Here is a 17,521-nt window from a genome sequence, read left to right on the forward strand (position 1 = left end):
TTTCTGAAACTGTAGCCCATCTTTTAAATTTCTAAAGTAGTAGACTTTTATAGTAAAGCATCAAAGGTAAATAATTTGTTTTTATATTGCCTCAAGAGTAGTTAGACCCAAATTCCTAAGTTTTGGTAGGCTTAATTACACATTGCTAAAGAAATGAATTATGTGCATTTTTGCTTTTATATTACTATTAAGGTGCATAATCTGTACCAGATCATATATTCTGAATTTTGACAGTTGTCATTTCTGTTCTTTAGAGGATGAACCATCTTCACAAACTATTTTAAGCCAAACAGTCTCAAAGAAAACTATCCAGAGAACACAAGAAATTCCAGGTAAGAAGAGTGATTTTATTTTTTGCCTTACCTGCCATCTTTTTCATTTCTTTTTTTTTAATGTACACACTATAGCCTGGTTCATCAAGGGTCCCAAATCATAACTTATTCAGAATTACAGTGAATCTTCTCTATAGTTTGTTGAGTTAAACCATATAGGTATATGTCAAGAAAAGATGGAATGGATACTTGAGTATCTACTAATTACGAGCCACTTTGGATATGGTAATTCATTCACATAACTCTGCAGGATAGATGTGCCCATTTTATAGGCGAGAAAACTGAAGCTCAGAGAAGCTAAGACCCTTCTCTATGTTTACATGATAATGTGACAGCCAAAATTGGCTCCAGATTTGTCTTCTTCAAAACCCTTTCATTTTCCCCAAGTACCTCATTGTCACTCTCCTATGTAATAATTAGCCACTCAGTGAAATTCATTAAGTGTGGTGTCAGTGAATATGTCTTGCTACCTTCCATTTAAAATGGATTAAGTGGGGGCACCTGGCTGGCTTAGTCAGTGAATCGTGTGACTCTCGATCTCAGGGTGGTGAGTTCAAGCCCTACATTGGGCATGGGGCCTACTTAAAATAAATAAGAAACTAAAAATAAAATGGATTGAGTGATCTGTATAGTAAAATCATGGCATGATATGGTCAATCTTTCATCAAATCTAAAATGTCATCAGTTGTAAGATCCACCATCGTTTTATGTACCACCTAGAAGGAAGAAATGCTGCCAGTTAAACTTTAACATCCCATAGATTGTATGATGCATCCCAATTTCAGAGATGTTAAAGACTTTTTTTTTTAAAGTTTATTTATTTTGAGAGAGAGTGAGCGCATGTGAGAGGGGCAGAGAGAGAGGGAGTGAGAGAATCCCAAGCAGGCTTCACACTGTCAGCACAGAGGCCGATATGGGGCTCGAACTAATGAATCGTGACATGATGACCTGAGCCAAAACCAAGAGTCGGATGTTTAACGGACTGAGCCACCCAGGCACCCTGCCCCCCTCAGTTTCAGAGATGTTAAAGTGTAAAAACATTTGCATTTTATTATCAATGTAACATAGACTTAGGCTATGTTGACAGTCTACTTAAGTTTTAAAAGCTGTTAAAACTCTTTTGGAAAGCAAGGAAATGGATTTAGTTCAGTTGCTAATGCTTAGTTCCTTTGGTTTTTAGTTCCATTTATTTTCAGTCTGCTGTTTTTGATATTAAGAAAGTCCCACAACAGTAAAACTCCTATCTTGACTTGTTTCCTTAGCCATTGCTTCTAATAAGATTATGCTTTATGATTTGACCTATTCTGTCCTCAATTTAGAATAAGGTACATCTAGTTCAAGTTTAGTTCTAAGTAAACACGCCCTTTATATTTAATTCCTTGAATTGCCTATGTTACTGGGTTAAGATTATAAACTATCTTAGAAAAATGCTTTGAGTAATAAATGCTATAGATTTTCCCAGCCATGTGGAAAAATCATATTCTTGAAATTTTATCATAGTATATTTATTTGCTTATCTCTTACACCTAGAGAAGCAAACTTTTCTAAAATTTAGAGTAAATGTATAAAAATTATGGTGTTAATTTAAGTAAATTGATAGAATGAAGACTGTTGAACACCAGCCTATAGACCATTATAAAACTGTTATATAATAAAATACCTTGAACAGTCTTTTGGAGTTCACATTAGGTCTATGTTTTTTTTATTTTTATTTTTTATTTTATTTTATTTTTTTTAATTTTTTTTTTTCAACGTTTATTTATTTTTGGGACAGAGAGAGACAGAGCATGAACAGGGGAGGGGCAGAGAGAGGGAGACATAGAATCGGAAACAGGCTCCAGGCTCTGAGCCATCAGCCCAGAGCCTGACGTGGGGCTCGAACTCACAGACCGCGAGATCGTGACCTGGCTGAAGTCGGACGCTTAACCGACTGCGCCACCCAGGCGCCCCAACATTAGGTCTATGTTTAAGGACCACTAACGAGGTACACAGCTGCATAATGTTGTGCAAAGCACACTGGATTTTGCTTGTGTTACCCACCCACCTTGAGACACGGGCCTTTATCCTATCATTTCCCCTGCCTAACCTGCAAGGCCACTGAGGAAATGATACAGTGCATGCATATTTTATACACAGTAAAACACAGGTACAAGGAGTCCCTCCCCCTCCCTGCCCCTTATGGCACTTTACAAGAGGTGTGAAGTTCATAAAGTTTTGCTTAAGCATTTCCTTTTCTCAGGAAGCTTATGTTATAATTAGAAATGGAAAAGAAAAAACATTTCTCAGTATAGATGATAAATTGATGGAACCTATGCATAAATTACCTGGAATGTATCAGTAGTGTAGCGTGCATATAAGTAGAAATGAGGATATTTACATCTTTGGGAGATTTGAGATATTAAGAATTCAGTGGTACATTTATTTCTTTATTTATAAAAGAACTTTTTTTAAGTTTGTTTATTTTGAGGGAAAGAGTGAACAGGGGAAGGACAGACAGAGATGGAGGAGAATCCCAAGCAGGCTCCATGCTGATAGCATGGAGCCAGGCGTGGGGCTCGAGCTCACGAACGGTGAGATCATTACCTGAGCTGAAATCAGGAGTCGATGTTCAACCAACTTAGCCACCCAGGCACCCCAAGAATTCAGCGGTACTTTTAAAAATCATCCTGCAAGGGCGCCTGGGTGGCTTGGTCGCTTAAGCGTCCGACTTCGGCTCAGGTCATGATCTCACGGTCCGTGAGTTCGAGCCCCGTGTCGGGCTCTGTGCTGACCGCTCAGAGCCTGGAGCCTGTTTCAGATTCTGTGTCTCCCTCTCTCTCTGCCCCTCCCCTGTTCATACTCTGTCTCTCTCTGTCTCAAAAATAAGTAAACGTTAAAAAAAAAAAAAATTTAAAAAAAAATCATCCTGCATCTAGCACTTGGCATGCTTCAAGGAAAGAGTTTAGGGAATTATTGAACAAATGCTTATAATGTGTGTCTAGCGGAGGAATTATGTAAATAGTAGTCACTCTTTGATGGAGTACTACTTTAAGTAGGCCTTTCCCCTTATAGAATCATAGACTTTCTGTTTAACTTTCATGTTGAAAAATAGTGCTATAATTGTATATAGGACCACTGGTGTGGACTGAGAGAAATCTATCCAAAGATACCCTGGGGCGCCTGGGTGGCGCAGTCGGTTGAGCGTCCGACTTCAGCCAGGTCACGATCTCGCGGTCCGTGAGTTCGAGCCCCGCGTCAGGCTCTGGGCTGATGGCTCAGAGCCTGGAGCCTGTTTCCGATTCTGTGTCTCCCTCTCTCTCTGCCCCTCCCCCGTTCATGCTCTGTCTCTCTCTGTCCCAAAAATAAATAAACGTTGAAAAAAAAAAATTTTTTTTTTCAAAGATACCCTTAAGAATAAAGACCAAAGCCAACGGCCCACCTTCTAAAACAACCTACTAAAGACAACTACATCATCTGCCTTCCTGTTTTTCTAAGCCATGAGAAGTACTGATTAGTTTAGAACAGGGATACAGATTGAACTCTTATTGTTTGAAGTTCCAGAATTGAAATGTTTTCACATTAAAATAGTCATTGAGTTGTTCATTCAGTTCAGTCCATGTATGTATGTATGTATGTATGTATTTATTTATTTTAATGTTTATTCTTGAAAGAGAGGAAATTCTTGAGTGAGGGAGGAGCAGAGACAGAGAGAGGGAGATATAGAATCTGAAACAGGCTCCAGGCTCCAAGCTGTCAGCACAGAGCCTGATGCAGGGTTTGAACTCACAAACTGTGAGATCATGACCTGAGCCAAAGTTGGACACTTTTAACAGACTGAGTCACCCAGGTGCCCCAGTCCATGTATTCTTACATAACTGTTCTGTGGTCAGATTCATTCCTTTCTGGAAATCATGGAACTAATTTTACAATATAAAATTATATTGGGAGAACTTCATTTACTTTTCCTAAAGTTAAATAGGTATTTTTGTTCCAACAGTTGTGGTTTCTAGTTAAATAATCATAGATAATTATTTTTGAATATCTACCATTTTGTCATGAACATTTGATTCTCTGGCTGCTGAACATTTGATTTTTTTGGAGTATTCATTCTCTAGATCTTTACTGAGTACCTACTTTATGCCAGTCCCCATGCTAGATGCTGGGGGTGCAGCGATGAGCAAAAGCAGACAAGGGAAGAAGATTGCTACAAAATAAGGGTACTTGCTCTTTTATTCTTTAATAATATCTCTCTTTGGTACTCTGTCTCCTTGAAGCATCTTCTCTAAGGATATGTACATAATAGAGCGTACAGGAAATACTTCTTTTTTTTTTAATTTTTTTTTTTTTAACGTTTATTTATTTTTGAGATAGAGCATGAACGGGGGAGGGTCAGAGAGAGGGAGACACAGAATCTGAAACAGGCTCCAGGCTCTGAGCTGTCACCACAGAGCCCGATGCGGGGCTCGAACTCACAGACCGCGAGATCATGACCTGAGCCAAAGTCGGCCGCTTAACTGACTGAGCCACCCAGGCGCCCCCAGAAAATACTTCTTAAAAGATAGGGGAAAAAAATAGTAATTGATGTCTATAGATTAAGTTGAGTTTTAGGTTTTAATTAATCCTGATAAAGGTGAGAATGCAGAAGAGAAGAAGAGGAAAGTAGTTGTAATAATGGGATTATGAACATGTACAAAATTTATTTTAAAAGCTATTTTTATAAGTTTTAAATACCTGATGTTTGAAATACTAGCAACTGAGATAGATATTTCATAGAATCTTACAGCTGGAAGATTTAGGGAATTCATCTACCCAAAGTCTCTATCAATGCAAGTATCCCTTTGTTAGCATTCATTCATATACTCCCTGATCATTTTCAGTGAGGTGAAAATCATTCCCTCACTATCTGTTCTGTTTTGGAGACAACATTAATAACTTAAGTAATTAAAAGCTAACTTTTCTCTTTCTGTGTGTTGATCTTAGTTCTGCCTTTTTGAGCTACAGAAGTTTAATTGCTTTTCTACATCTCTGTCTTTAAGATATATAGAAACATGTTCAATAAGTGTTTTTCGAACAAACAAGTGCCTGGCCCATTACAATATCTTTTCTGGATACTCTTAATGGGGAAATTGCGTGAAGTCAGTTTTGTAAAAACAAACATAGGCAGTCAGTGTAATGGCAGGGACCAGTGATAACCAGTTCAGAATGGTTTTCACTGTTCTCCTACAGCGCCAAACAATGTTGTTGTTGTTGTTGTTTTTAAGTTTCATTTATTTTGAGAGAGAGAGCATGTGCACATGTGCAGGGGAGGGACAGAGAAAGGGAGAGAGAGAGAATCCCAAGCAGGCTTCACACTGTCAGTGCAGAGCCTCACGTGGTGCTCAAACTCACAAATCATGAGATCATGACCTGAGCCAAAATCAGGAGTCTGATGCTTAACCAACCGAGCCACTCAGGGGCTCCATGATGTTTTTTATAAAGACAAATGAAACAAACATAATATAATCCAAATTCAGATATATATTGGACTTTAGATAATGTTGTTTGATTTTTTTGAGAACACATCTTGGCTTTCTAGGTTAACATTTTATATGATGGGATTGGCTTCCCCATTAGCCCTATACCATTGAACCATAGACAGTCTGAAACCCTGGCTAATGGTAACACTTTATTTAAGTTAGAGTTTACATTTCCTGAACACACACACAGGGTTAAATAGTTGGAGGTACTATATTAACTCTCAGGAAGTTAACCCCTAAATTAAAGTATGCCATAAATAATCCATAATGAGGATAAGCCTCAAATGGAATAATTGAGTTGGTGCTACAGTACAAATTTGGTTCTCATATGAGAAATTTAGAAGAGTTTTATTTAGTATTCCTTTCTTATATAAATGTGATCTGCTGAGAAAAATTGCATATTTTTTCTATCATGTTCATAAATTTTTTATGGCAGGAAATTGGTAATTCAGTTTTACATTCCCATACTTAAAATAATGAAGGGTTCAGAAAAACCTTTGTTGAATAAATAGATAATTGTATGATAAATGTAGTATGTTTGACATTTTATATATTTTTTAATGTTCTTTCTTCCTATATTAGTGCTGAGTGAAGATCCTGTAATCAGCCTGTGTAGACGCCCCCTAAGAAGCCCAAGACCTGGTAAGAGATTGTTTTGTCTGTTGGTTTAAATGATTTATAAATATAGCTTTATTTTTAAATAGGTTAGTACATGTATTCATATGGTTAGAAATTTAAAAGTTATTATAAATACATGGTGAAAAATCTCCCTGTCCCTCTGTCCTTTACCCACCTAGCCTCCTCATTAGAGGGAACCAGTGTTTTCAGTTTCTTAGGTCTTTTTTTAGGGATATTTAATGGAGCTACAAAGAAATTCATGCATAAATGATATTTTCCTTCCTTTTATCACAAATGTTAGCCCAATAAACACTCTTTTCTGTACCTTCTTATTGTGTTTTTATTTTTACTTAATCTATTGAGACATCTTTCCATACATATGTGTATGTGTGTATATATGTGTATGTATATATATATATATATATATATATATATACACACACATATATATAAAGGCCTTCCTCATTGTTTTTAAGAGGTTTCTATGATTCTTTTTGTTAGTATGATGATTTTAAACTAGGATCAGGGGCTTTTTATTCTTCCCAGCATAATGCTAATAAAAAAATCAAGACCGAGGCTTTATAGCTCAGTGCTATCAAATTTTTCTGCCTCACTTACATTTCTTTTTGATGAAAACCTCTAACAAGTATTGCCCTTAAGTTGATTTCATGACTGTGAGAGATAACCAATAAAGGCATCCAAGCAGTCTACTTCTGCTTCCTTGTCAGAGTTCATTAGCACATAAGAGTGCTTTCTCATGGGAACTAAAGAAGAACCTTATTTATCTTCACATTAGGTTTCTATTTCTTGATCCTTCTCTTTAAGAAAGAATTAGGATGGGTTTTTTTTTTTTTTTGATAACTGTCGTTTTAAGTATTACAATGACAAAGATCTGTTAAGGTTTTGATGATGAACCTGTGGTAAAGGACCACATGATGCATTTCCTCTTAAGCTCTAATCATTTTCTTGCTATCTCTCTTGCAGATTCGGCATACAAAACAAATGGAAATACTAAAATGAGTGAATTAGGTTTGTCTATCTCTAATTCTTACAGGTTTTTTTCAAGGGTTCTGAGAATCAGAACACAGGAGTATACACAGTTGGTCACTGGCTTGAGAATATTTCTTTGTTCGTTTTCTCAGCTTGTGGGACACTGTGCCTATGGCTATGACCTTTCTTATTGCCCTGATTCTTATTCTGTCTGAAATTACGTCTTTTGTTATTTAAGTTCATATAGGAACATGTAATACAAACACATTTTAATTTTTATTAGACTTTGTTAAATTCACATTTCTATGAGAAAAAGGAATATCAGCTTACCAATTCATAGTTTTTCTTGAGTTAGAAAGTGAATTAGAGATTCACTTTCCAGTGTTTGCTTTGCTGTAGGACATGAGATACCCAGATCCACAGCGTTAAGAGAACCTACATTGATTGTGGTTAGACTTAGTTTTAAGTTACAGTATTTTTCTAAATTTAGAGATGAGTCAAAACGAAGGAAACTTCCCCTTTTTTAAAAAAATAGCTGCAACTTTTTTAAAATTCATCTTTCAGTTAAACTCGGGTTGACTTCTTGGAGACTTCAGGATAGTGTCTGAAAGTGATCCTTACAGTATGCAGTTCATCATGTGTACTGGTGCCCAGTAGAGTTTCTCAAGTGCTTTATTTAAAAACTTAAAAAAAAATTTTTAAGTCATAGTTTCTTAATTGGTAAAGAAGTTGAAATAATCCACTTTTACTCTTTATGCTAGAGTTAGAAATGATTTTTATAAGTACTTTATAGTGAGAAGTAACTTTTAAAAGTGCTTTCCAGTTTAAAGAACATTTCTGTGGGATTAACAGAAAATGGCCTCCTCTGATTCTTTTTTATAGTAATGTTAGTACCTCTTAGAATATCAAAAATGACTGTTCATGGAGCTTGAATACTAGTAATATCCCCAGACTGTTCTTTATACTCCTTCCTGCTGCCCCACTCTGCCTCTGTTCTCAAAAGCATATTGGCATTGAATAATCTTAAAGGTACCACACTCTTAAAGGTGTCTATGCTGTGGGTCAGCCTCTAGTTAAAATCTGACCTGCAATCCTGTTTTTGCACAGCCTGTGAGCTAAGAAAAGAGACCTTGTGTGGCTAGCAAAGCCTCAAATATGTTTACTATTTGACCCTTTATGGAAAAAGCTTACCGCTCCCTGGTTTATACCGGTGGCAGGAATAAAGACAGCAAATCACCCAAACAGTCATCTGTTTGTTCTAAGAGTAAATTCAGAGAGTTACATACTTGCCTCAACATAGATTTTTTTTTTATAGCACTCCACCCTAGCCTATACTGACAGCGTAAGAAGACGGGAGACACATGGACTCTTGTGTTCTGTCTAGTCTTCTCTTTGAGAAAGCATCAGAGTCTCATTTGTGAAATCTTCATGTCTTTGTCCCCAGACAAAATACAAAGTATGAGTTCCTTGAGTATCCTTCACTTCACTGCTCACACCAACACATTCAATAAGTCTCTAGGAATAGAAAACCTTATAGTACAGATATACCTGGAACTTTGTGTTTTCCTTTCAAACTGTAGCTGAGGAAAGGAAAGTGGTATAATTAGTGGTTTGTCTCTGCCTGAAGAGATGGTTGTATGTGATCTATTCTTACAACAAACACGTGCCCTAGGTCTTCTGAAAGTCCTTTTATTAGTTGGTTGAGATCATTGGAAAAGTGGTACCTCCTTAACAGCTCCTTTATTTATTGCCATTTGTCTACTAAATGCCACAGCCTTTATAATTTTGTTTTCCTTTTGGGCCCACTTTATTTGGGAGCCGGGTGGCGAGGGCTCTAGGCCTCCTGGGCCCATAGCAGTGCTCACTGGCGTGTGCCGTGCCACCCAGAGCAGCATACCGCTCCATGTTGTGGCCTGAGTACCACAGGCGGCTCACACCGCCAGAGAACAGGGGGCTGACGGTCCGTAGCTCCTTCGGCCACAGCTGGTTGAGGGCGACCCCCTTGGTCTAGGCTGTGAAGACGGCTTTCTCAGAGGTCTTGTGGGCCCGGTGAAATCGCATCCCTTTGTGGACCAGGTGTAGGCGAGGTCAGTGGCCAGTATGTCAGAACTAAGAGCCAGTGCCATGTTCTCACCGTGAATCTGGGGGACACCAGTTGGGGGAGTGGTGGGTCCTGGGGACCCTAGGTGGTGAAGCTGCCACCCCAGGCCCAAGGCTAAACACCCCCGCAACCCCACCAACCTTAGCCAGGATGTCCCCAGCTTTGGGAAGATCTACTGTGACCCAGCCTATTCTCTCTCTGTTTTGCCACAACTTTTATAATATTTTAACTTTTTTTTAATTGAAGGTATTATTACTCCAAATAAGAGTTGAATTTCTCAAAGCTTCTGCATAAGCATAGGGAAGAATAATACCTTTTTTAAAAAAAAAGTATTTTAACCTTCTACACGTAGAAGCCAAGAGGTTTAAAATAAAGGAAGATGAATGCGGGGCGCCTGGGTGGCGCAGTCGGTTAAGCGTCCGACTTCAGCCAGGTCACGATCTCGCGGTCCGTGAGTTCGAGCCCCGCGTCAGGCTCTGGGCTGATGGCTCAGAGCCTGGAGCCTGTTTCCGATTCTGTGTCTCCCTCTCTCTCTGCCCCTCCCCCGTTCATGCTCTTGTCTCTCTCTGTCCCAAAAATAAATAAACATTGAAAAAAAAAATTAAAAAAAAAAATAAATAAAATAAAGGAAGATGAATGCAAAACAGGGAAATAAAATGAAAACTTCTCATGTGGTACTAAATGCTACTGATTCATCATCAGATTGTATTTAAATATTTATGCATTCTTTGTAGCTTGGGTTAAAAAGGTGAAAATGTAGAATGTTTAAAACCTTGCATGAAACCTCATTATTAAGCACTAATTTCACACTATTTTCTTGAGTTGTTAAGTCATGTTTTTTTTTGTCATGGTATGAACAATTTTAGCAAAAGTCTTAAAGGTTTTTATTCTGTGATACAAAAGTCTATTCATTTATTAAACAAACATTTATTTTTAACCACCTTCTGTATGTATCAGTGACTGGCCTAAATGCTGGAACCATAAAAAGCCATGATAATTTTTTCCCCTAGCTCTTAGAGTACATGATAATGGAAAAAAAAAGAAAAAAAAAACAAGTTAGATAAATTAATGTTGTAAGTGTTAAAATGGTGGTATATGTATTTGATAGCCTAGAAGAGAAGTGCCTTATTCTGCAGGAGAGGTTGGGAAGGTTTCATGGAGGAAATGGCATTTAGGAGGACTTGAAATTCCTGACCTTCATGTACCAGAATGAAAACCACAGTTAAAAAGTCTATAGCCAAGACAACGAGTAGACTGATAACAATGATGATTATTGTCAAATGTATAGAACATGTAATTCATAAGATATTATTGGATTATGCATAAGGCACAATATTAGTAATAATATTGAAGACAGCCTTGTTTAACAAGTTATTGTTCACCCTTTGAATACTATTGATATTGTTAGCAACATAAAATTCTTAAAAAAAATTTTTTTTAAGTTTATTTATTTATTTTGAGAGAGAGACAGCATGAGTGGGGAAGGGGAAGAGAGAGAGGGAGAGAGAGAATTCCAAGCAAGCTCCATGCCACCAGTACAGAGCCTGATGTGGGGCTTGAACTCACAAAGCCACGAGATCATGACCGGAGCTGAAACCAAGAGTCAGACGCTTAACCAACTGAACTACTTAGGCGCCCCAGAAACATAAAATTCTAAAGAAAAGACCTTTGGACACTAGATTAAAGTGTTCAGAAATCCACGATATATTAAATACTTGAAATATAATGATATAAAAAATAAATGGGGAGCTCCCTTATATAAGTTGGTTAAAAAAAATTCTTAAATTCTCCCCATGCTAATTGGACAACACATACATAAACAATAAAGGAAATTTAATTTTACTTTTATATGAGTGATTAATTACTAGGTGATTTGGCTCTGAACAAATTGACCTGGAGTTTAAAAAGTACATGGAAATAAATTATATCAGGATCAAAAAGGGAGGGATTACTGCACTATTCATTTTCTTTCTGGTGACTCAGTGAAGAAACACACAGATTCTAAAATCAATTTAGCCTAAAATTTTGCTATACCAAATAATTTTTAAACTATATAAAACATAATGTTCAAATATGGTTGTAACTTTAGCAAAGCTACTGTTACATCTTATTTTTTAAGTTTATTTATTATTTTGAGAAAAAGAACATGTGTATGCTCAAGTGAGGGAGGAGCAGAGGGGAAGAAAGAGGGACCCCCAGATGGGCTAAGACTCACAAACTGCGAGATCATGACCTGAGCCGAAATCAGATGCATAACTGACTGAGCCACCCAGGCTCCCTGCAAAGCTCTATTTTAAACGAGTTACACTTAGAAGTTATTGGAACCTCTTGTATTAGAAGAGTTCAGCCCTCAGCCTTTTCTTTGTCATTAATTCAAAAAATTATTGAGAGAGACTTTTGGTTTTCCTCCTGTTCCACGTGTAAGAAGCTAACCTAGCAACAAATAAACACAGCTAAAAATTCAAAAGCTCTTTTTTGGATCTCTGAGAAAGGAGAGAACACAGGGCAAACCCCTGCCCTCAAAGTTGGAGAGAGATGCAAATACAGGAAATTGTGGCTTATCAAGAGCTCAGGCTCAAAAGTGGAGATGTCTCCAGGAACCAGTTCTGGGGTATCAAAATCTGAACTGTAACTGATGAACTGCAGGAGGCTTGGTGTGCAGAAGTCTGAGTTAAATATTCCAAGGGGACCCAGTCATGGGGAGTACCCCACTAGATTTTGAGGTATACCTCCAGGGGCTCGACCAAATTCCCATAGTAAATATCAGAGAAAAGTCCCCTCATGCTTCAGCGGGGGGGGGGGGGGGGAGGGGTGGAAAGAATCATTTTGAAATATGTCAGAGCACTCTGTTCTTAATAAGGCCTGCCTTCAGGGCAATCTAGTTACCCAGAACCTGACCTACTGGGGTATTATCAGCCCAACTGACCTGGGGAAAGGAAAATCCTCTATTCCAGGCCACCGTAGACAACATGTCCCACCTAAGGAGAAAAGAAAACCATTGAGAGCCATTTGTGGCATAAATTCACTAAGAGACTAAGACCTAATTATAGGACTATGAAGCCCTTTCCCTTTCTCTCTGGACCTCATTATCACATTACTAGAGACCTAGTTACAGAAGTTCCTTTTACCCAGTACATCATGTCCACCATCAAGACAAAATCTTAACATTAAGATACGGTATCAAGACATAATGAAAGGCAAAAAACAATTTGAAGAGACAAAACCAACATCCAAACCAGTATGGCAAGGGTGTTGGAAATATCAGACCAGAAATTTAAAACGACAATGATTAGTATGCTAGGGATTCTAATGGATAGAGTAGACCGCATGCACAAACAGATGGACAATGTAAGCAGAGATGGAAATCCTAGGAAGCAAAAAGAAATGCAAGGGATTCAAAATCACTGTAATAGAAATGAATGCCTTTGATAGACATATTAGACTGGACTTGGCTGAGGAAAAAATTTCTGTGCTAGAGGGCATATTGATAGAATCCTCAAATAAATGATAATGTGATAGAGGTGTTAACCAGTGCTGTGGTGGTAATCAATATATAAATGTATCAAGTTAACATCTACACATACTTACACAGTGTCATATGTCAATTCTCAAAATACAGTTCTCAACCAAAAAGCAGAGGAAACGACTCAACAAAATGGAACATCCAAGGACTATACAACTATGAAATATTGTATATAACATACACATAATGGGAGTGCCAGAAGGAGGAGAAAAAAGGAACAGAAGAAATACTTGAGACAATGATCTAGAATTTCTCCAAATTAATGTCAGACACCAAACCACAGATTCAGGAAGCTCTGAGAACATCAAGCAGAATAAATGCACAAAAAATACACCTGGGTGTTTATCATTTTCAAACTACAGAAAATCAAAGATGAAGAAAACCTGAAAGAAGTTAGAGGAAGAGAAGACACCTGACCCATAAAGGAACAAAGATAAGAATTACATCCAACTTCTCTTCAGAAACCATGCAAGTGAGAAGAGAGTGTGGAATGAATGATTTTAAGTGTGAGAGGAAAAAACCACCAACCTAGAATTCTGTATCTTGCAGAATTATCATTCAAAGGGAAAGCCTTTAACCAGGCTAAGGATAAAAAAAGAAAAGAGATAAACTAAGGTAAAAGGACACAAATTAGTATAGATTTCATGAAAATTAAAAGGATAATATAGAAATACTATGAACATGTTGAAGCCCACAAATTTGATAATCTAGATGAAATGGACCCTTTCCATGAAAGACACAATCAGCTAAAACACACAAGAAGAAATAGATAATCTGTTATCTATTTAAATACATATATATCTATTTAAATACATTGACTCAATATTTAATAAATTTCCAAAACAGAAAGCACCAGGCCTAAATGAGTTCACTGGTGAATACTATCAAGTATTTAAAGAAATGAATTATACCAGTTCTCTAAGGTACCTTTCAGAGGATAAAAGTAGAGGAAATACTTCTTAACTCATTTTGTAAGGCCAGCATTCCCTTAATACTAAAACCAGACAAACATGAGAAAAGAAAACTATAGATCAATATCTCATGAACAGATGCCGTACTTCACAAAACATTAGCAAAATGAATTTTAAAAAACTACAAAAAGAATTAGGGGCACCTGGCTGGCTCACTTGGTAAAGAACATAACTCTTAATCTTGGGGTTGTGGGTTCAAGCTCCACATTGACTATACAGATTACTTTAAAACTGAAAAAAAAAAAAAAAAATACGCTACAACCAAACAGGATTTGTCATAGGTATGAAAGACTGGCTCAACATTTGAGAATCTATCATATTAACAGACTAAAAAAGAAAAAAACACATAGTATTAATAGATGCAGAAAAAGTGTTTGACAGAATCCAATACCCATTCATGATAAAAACTCTCAGTAAACTGGGAATAGAGGGAATCTTTCTCAACTTGATAAACACTATCTACAAAAAAACCTTACAGGTAACATAATGGTGAGACACTGGAAGCTTTTGTACTAATATCAGTGCTAAAAAGGAATAAGCCATCAAGGTATGATATGAAGGAACCTAAATGGATATTTAGGCATAGATGCCCCTGCTCACCACTTCTTTTCAACATTGTGCTGGAGCAATGTAGCTAATGCAGTAAGACAAAGGGAAGCAAAAGGTATACAGGTTGGGAAGGAAGAAGTGTCTTGGTTCACAGGTAACGTGATCATCTGTGTAGGAAATCCAAAAGAATGGACAAAAAATAGGAACTAATAAGCAATTATAGCAAGGTTGCAGAATGTAAAGTTAATATAAAAAAGCCAATCACTGTCCTACATACCAGCAATGAACAAGAAAAATTTGAAATTAAAAACAACACAATTTACATTAGCACCTCTCTCCCCACCGAAATGCTTACAGGTGTATATCTAAGAAGATATGTACAAGATCTATGTGAGAAAAATTATAAAAGTCATAAATGAAATCAAAGAATTTACTTAAAACCAACGGAGAGATATTCCATGTTCATGGATAGGAAGACTCAGTATTGTCAAGAAGTCAGTTCTTTTCAACTTAATCTGTAAATTCAGTGCATTCCCAATCAAAATCCCAACAATTTATTTTGAGAAAATGATTAAGTTCATATAGAGTCAAAAGACCCAGCATAGCCGATACAGTATTGAAGAATAAAGTAGGAGGACTTAACCTCAAGACTGACGGTGAAGCTTCAGTAATCTAGACAGTGTGGTATTGGTAGAAGAATAGATGAATAGAACAGAATAGAGAACCCATAAACAGATCCACGTGTAGTCTACTGATCTTTAACAAAGTCAATACAATGGAGGGCAGAATCTTTTCAACAAATGGCTAGAACAACTGGATATCTACACGCAAAAAAAAAAAAAAAATCTAGACACAGACCTTAAACCCTTTGCAAATATTAACTAAAAATGTATCACAGGCCTAAATGTAAGTTTTTTTAAAAAAATGTACAAAACTCCCAGAAGAAAATCTAAAGGACTTTGGGTATGCTGATGCTTCTTTAGATGCAAACAAAGAGCACAACCCATGAAAGAATTGATAAGCTGAACTTCAGTGAAGTTACAAACTTCTGCTCTGCAAAAGAATGACAAGAGAATAAAAACATAAGACACTGAGAGCAAATACTTGCAAATGACACATCTAATAAAGGACAGTTATCCAAAGTATACAAAGAACTCTTAGAACTCAACAATAAAAAAAAAACAAACCTGACTTAAAAAATGAGCTAGACTTAACAGACACCCCAACAACAGATATACAGATGGCAAATGAGCATATGAAAAGATGTCCTACATTGTATGTCATCATGACATTATGTCATTCTTATCATATGATCCAGCAATTACACTCTGATATTTACCCAAATGAGTTGAAAACTTAATGTTTACACAAAAGCCTGCACACACGTTTATAGCAGAATTATTCATAATTGGAATAATTATTGGAATTATTCTACTTGGAAGCAACCAACGTGTCAGTAGGTGAATGGATAAACTGGCACATCCAGACGGTGGAGTGTTATTCAGTGCTATAAAGCACTGAGCTATCAAGCCATGAAAAGACATGGAGGAACCTATATGACTGTTCTGGAAAAGGCAAAACTATTGAGACAGTAAAAAGATCAGCGGTCATTGGGGCACCTGGGTGGCTCGGTCGGTTAAGCACCCAACTTCGCTCAGGTCATGATCTCACAGTTTGTGGGTTCGAGCCCCGTGTCAGGCTCTGTGCTGACAGCTCAGAACCTGGAGTCTGCTTTGGATTCTGTGTCTCCCTGTCTCTGCCCCTCATCTGCTCACGTTCTGTCTCTCTCTTTCTCAAAAATAAACATTAAAACAGAAACAAAAAGATTAATGGTCATCAAGGGTATGGTGGTGGTGGTAGGGGAAGGATGAATAGGTGGAACACAGAGGGTTTTTAGGGCATGAAAATACTCTGTATGATATCATAATGATGGATACATGTCATTATATGTTTGTCTAAACCCATAGAATGCACAACACCAAGAGTGAACTGTAATGTAAATTAGGGTCTTTGGGTGAACATGATGTGTAAATGTAGATCCATCAATTTTACCACTATTCAACAAATATACCACTCTAGTGGGGGATGTTGATAATGGTGGAAGCTATGCATGTGTGGGGCAGGAAACATAAAGGAAATCTATCTACCTTCCCCTCAGTTTTGCTGTGAATCTTAAGCTGCTCTTTAAAAGAAAATTAATAAAACAAAATAATTATCATTAAGTGCTGAATACATGCCATTATAAATAAGACTGATGCAGTGGTAGATGGGTGGTGGACTAGAAATCAGAAGAGCCTGTATTCAATTCCTTTTTTATCACTTGTTCATCCTGATACCCTTAGACACGTCACTTAATACCATAAACCTTACCTATGAGAGTCCTCTTGTGACATTAGGGAATCAGATAGCAGATATGAAGGGTTTTTTTGAAAACTAACTGGTAGCATGCAAATATCAAGGAAGTAACTATTATTAAGATAATGACTAAGACGTAACTATTGGCTCTTAAGAAAACATCTTTTGTTTGATGCTATGTGAATAGTTATATAAATGAAAATAAACTCTACAAAAGGGATAATATGTGTGTTATGGAATGATATCTTTTTGTATGAGTGGAAATATTAATGAAAAAATTTTAAGAGAATAGCACTAAGGCAAGTTTGATTTTCCATTTTTCTGCTTGAAAAAGAAAATTGAAAAGACAGTTTCCCTTATGACCCTAGATTAAAATGGAATATAATATACCAGGTCCTAGCTTTATAAGAGTGACATAGTATTTGCTGTTTTGGTTAGTTTTTTCCTATACCAAAAATATTGGCAAATGTATTTCACATAGTGATTTACACTTGCCCCTGTCATAGTGGTAGTTTGACCAGTGTTATATTAATATAATTAAACTGATCTGAAGAAAATATTTCCAAGTTCACCGTATAATGTGTTGG

The 17,521-nt window shown here is 36.9% G+C and overlaps 1 protein-coding gene across 4 annotated transcripts in view; it reads left to right on the forward strand.

Annotated features, from left to right (window-relative positions):
- Nucleotides 1–17,521, forward strand: part of TOR1AIP1 (torsin 1A interacting protein 1) — a 45,126-nt gene that overhangs the window by 2,217 nt on the left and 25,388 nt on the right. For 2 of the 4 annotated variants that reach the window (XM_086693701.1, XM_086693700.1), the window contains exons 2-4: nt 255–332; nt 6,410–6,469; nt 7,430–7,474. In XM_086693701.1, coding sequence (XP_086549827.1) covers nt 255–332; nt 6,410–6,469; nt 7,430–7,474 — 183 coding nt within the window. The remainder of the gene's footprint in view (nt 1–254; nt 333–6,409; nt 6,470–7,429; nt 7,475–17,521) is intronic. The other 2 variants (XM_025921254.2, XM_025921253.2) reach the window with 1 other exon arrangement.

The sequence above is a fragment of the Puma concolor genome, chromosome E4, assembly GCF_028749965.1.
Source record: "Puma concolor isolate L17-30 chromosome E4, mPumCon1.1.hap2, whole genome shotgun sequence".
NCBI classification, from domain to species: Eukaryota; Metazoa; Chordata; class Mammalia; order Carnivora; family Felidae; genus Puma; species Puma concolor.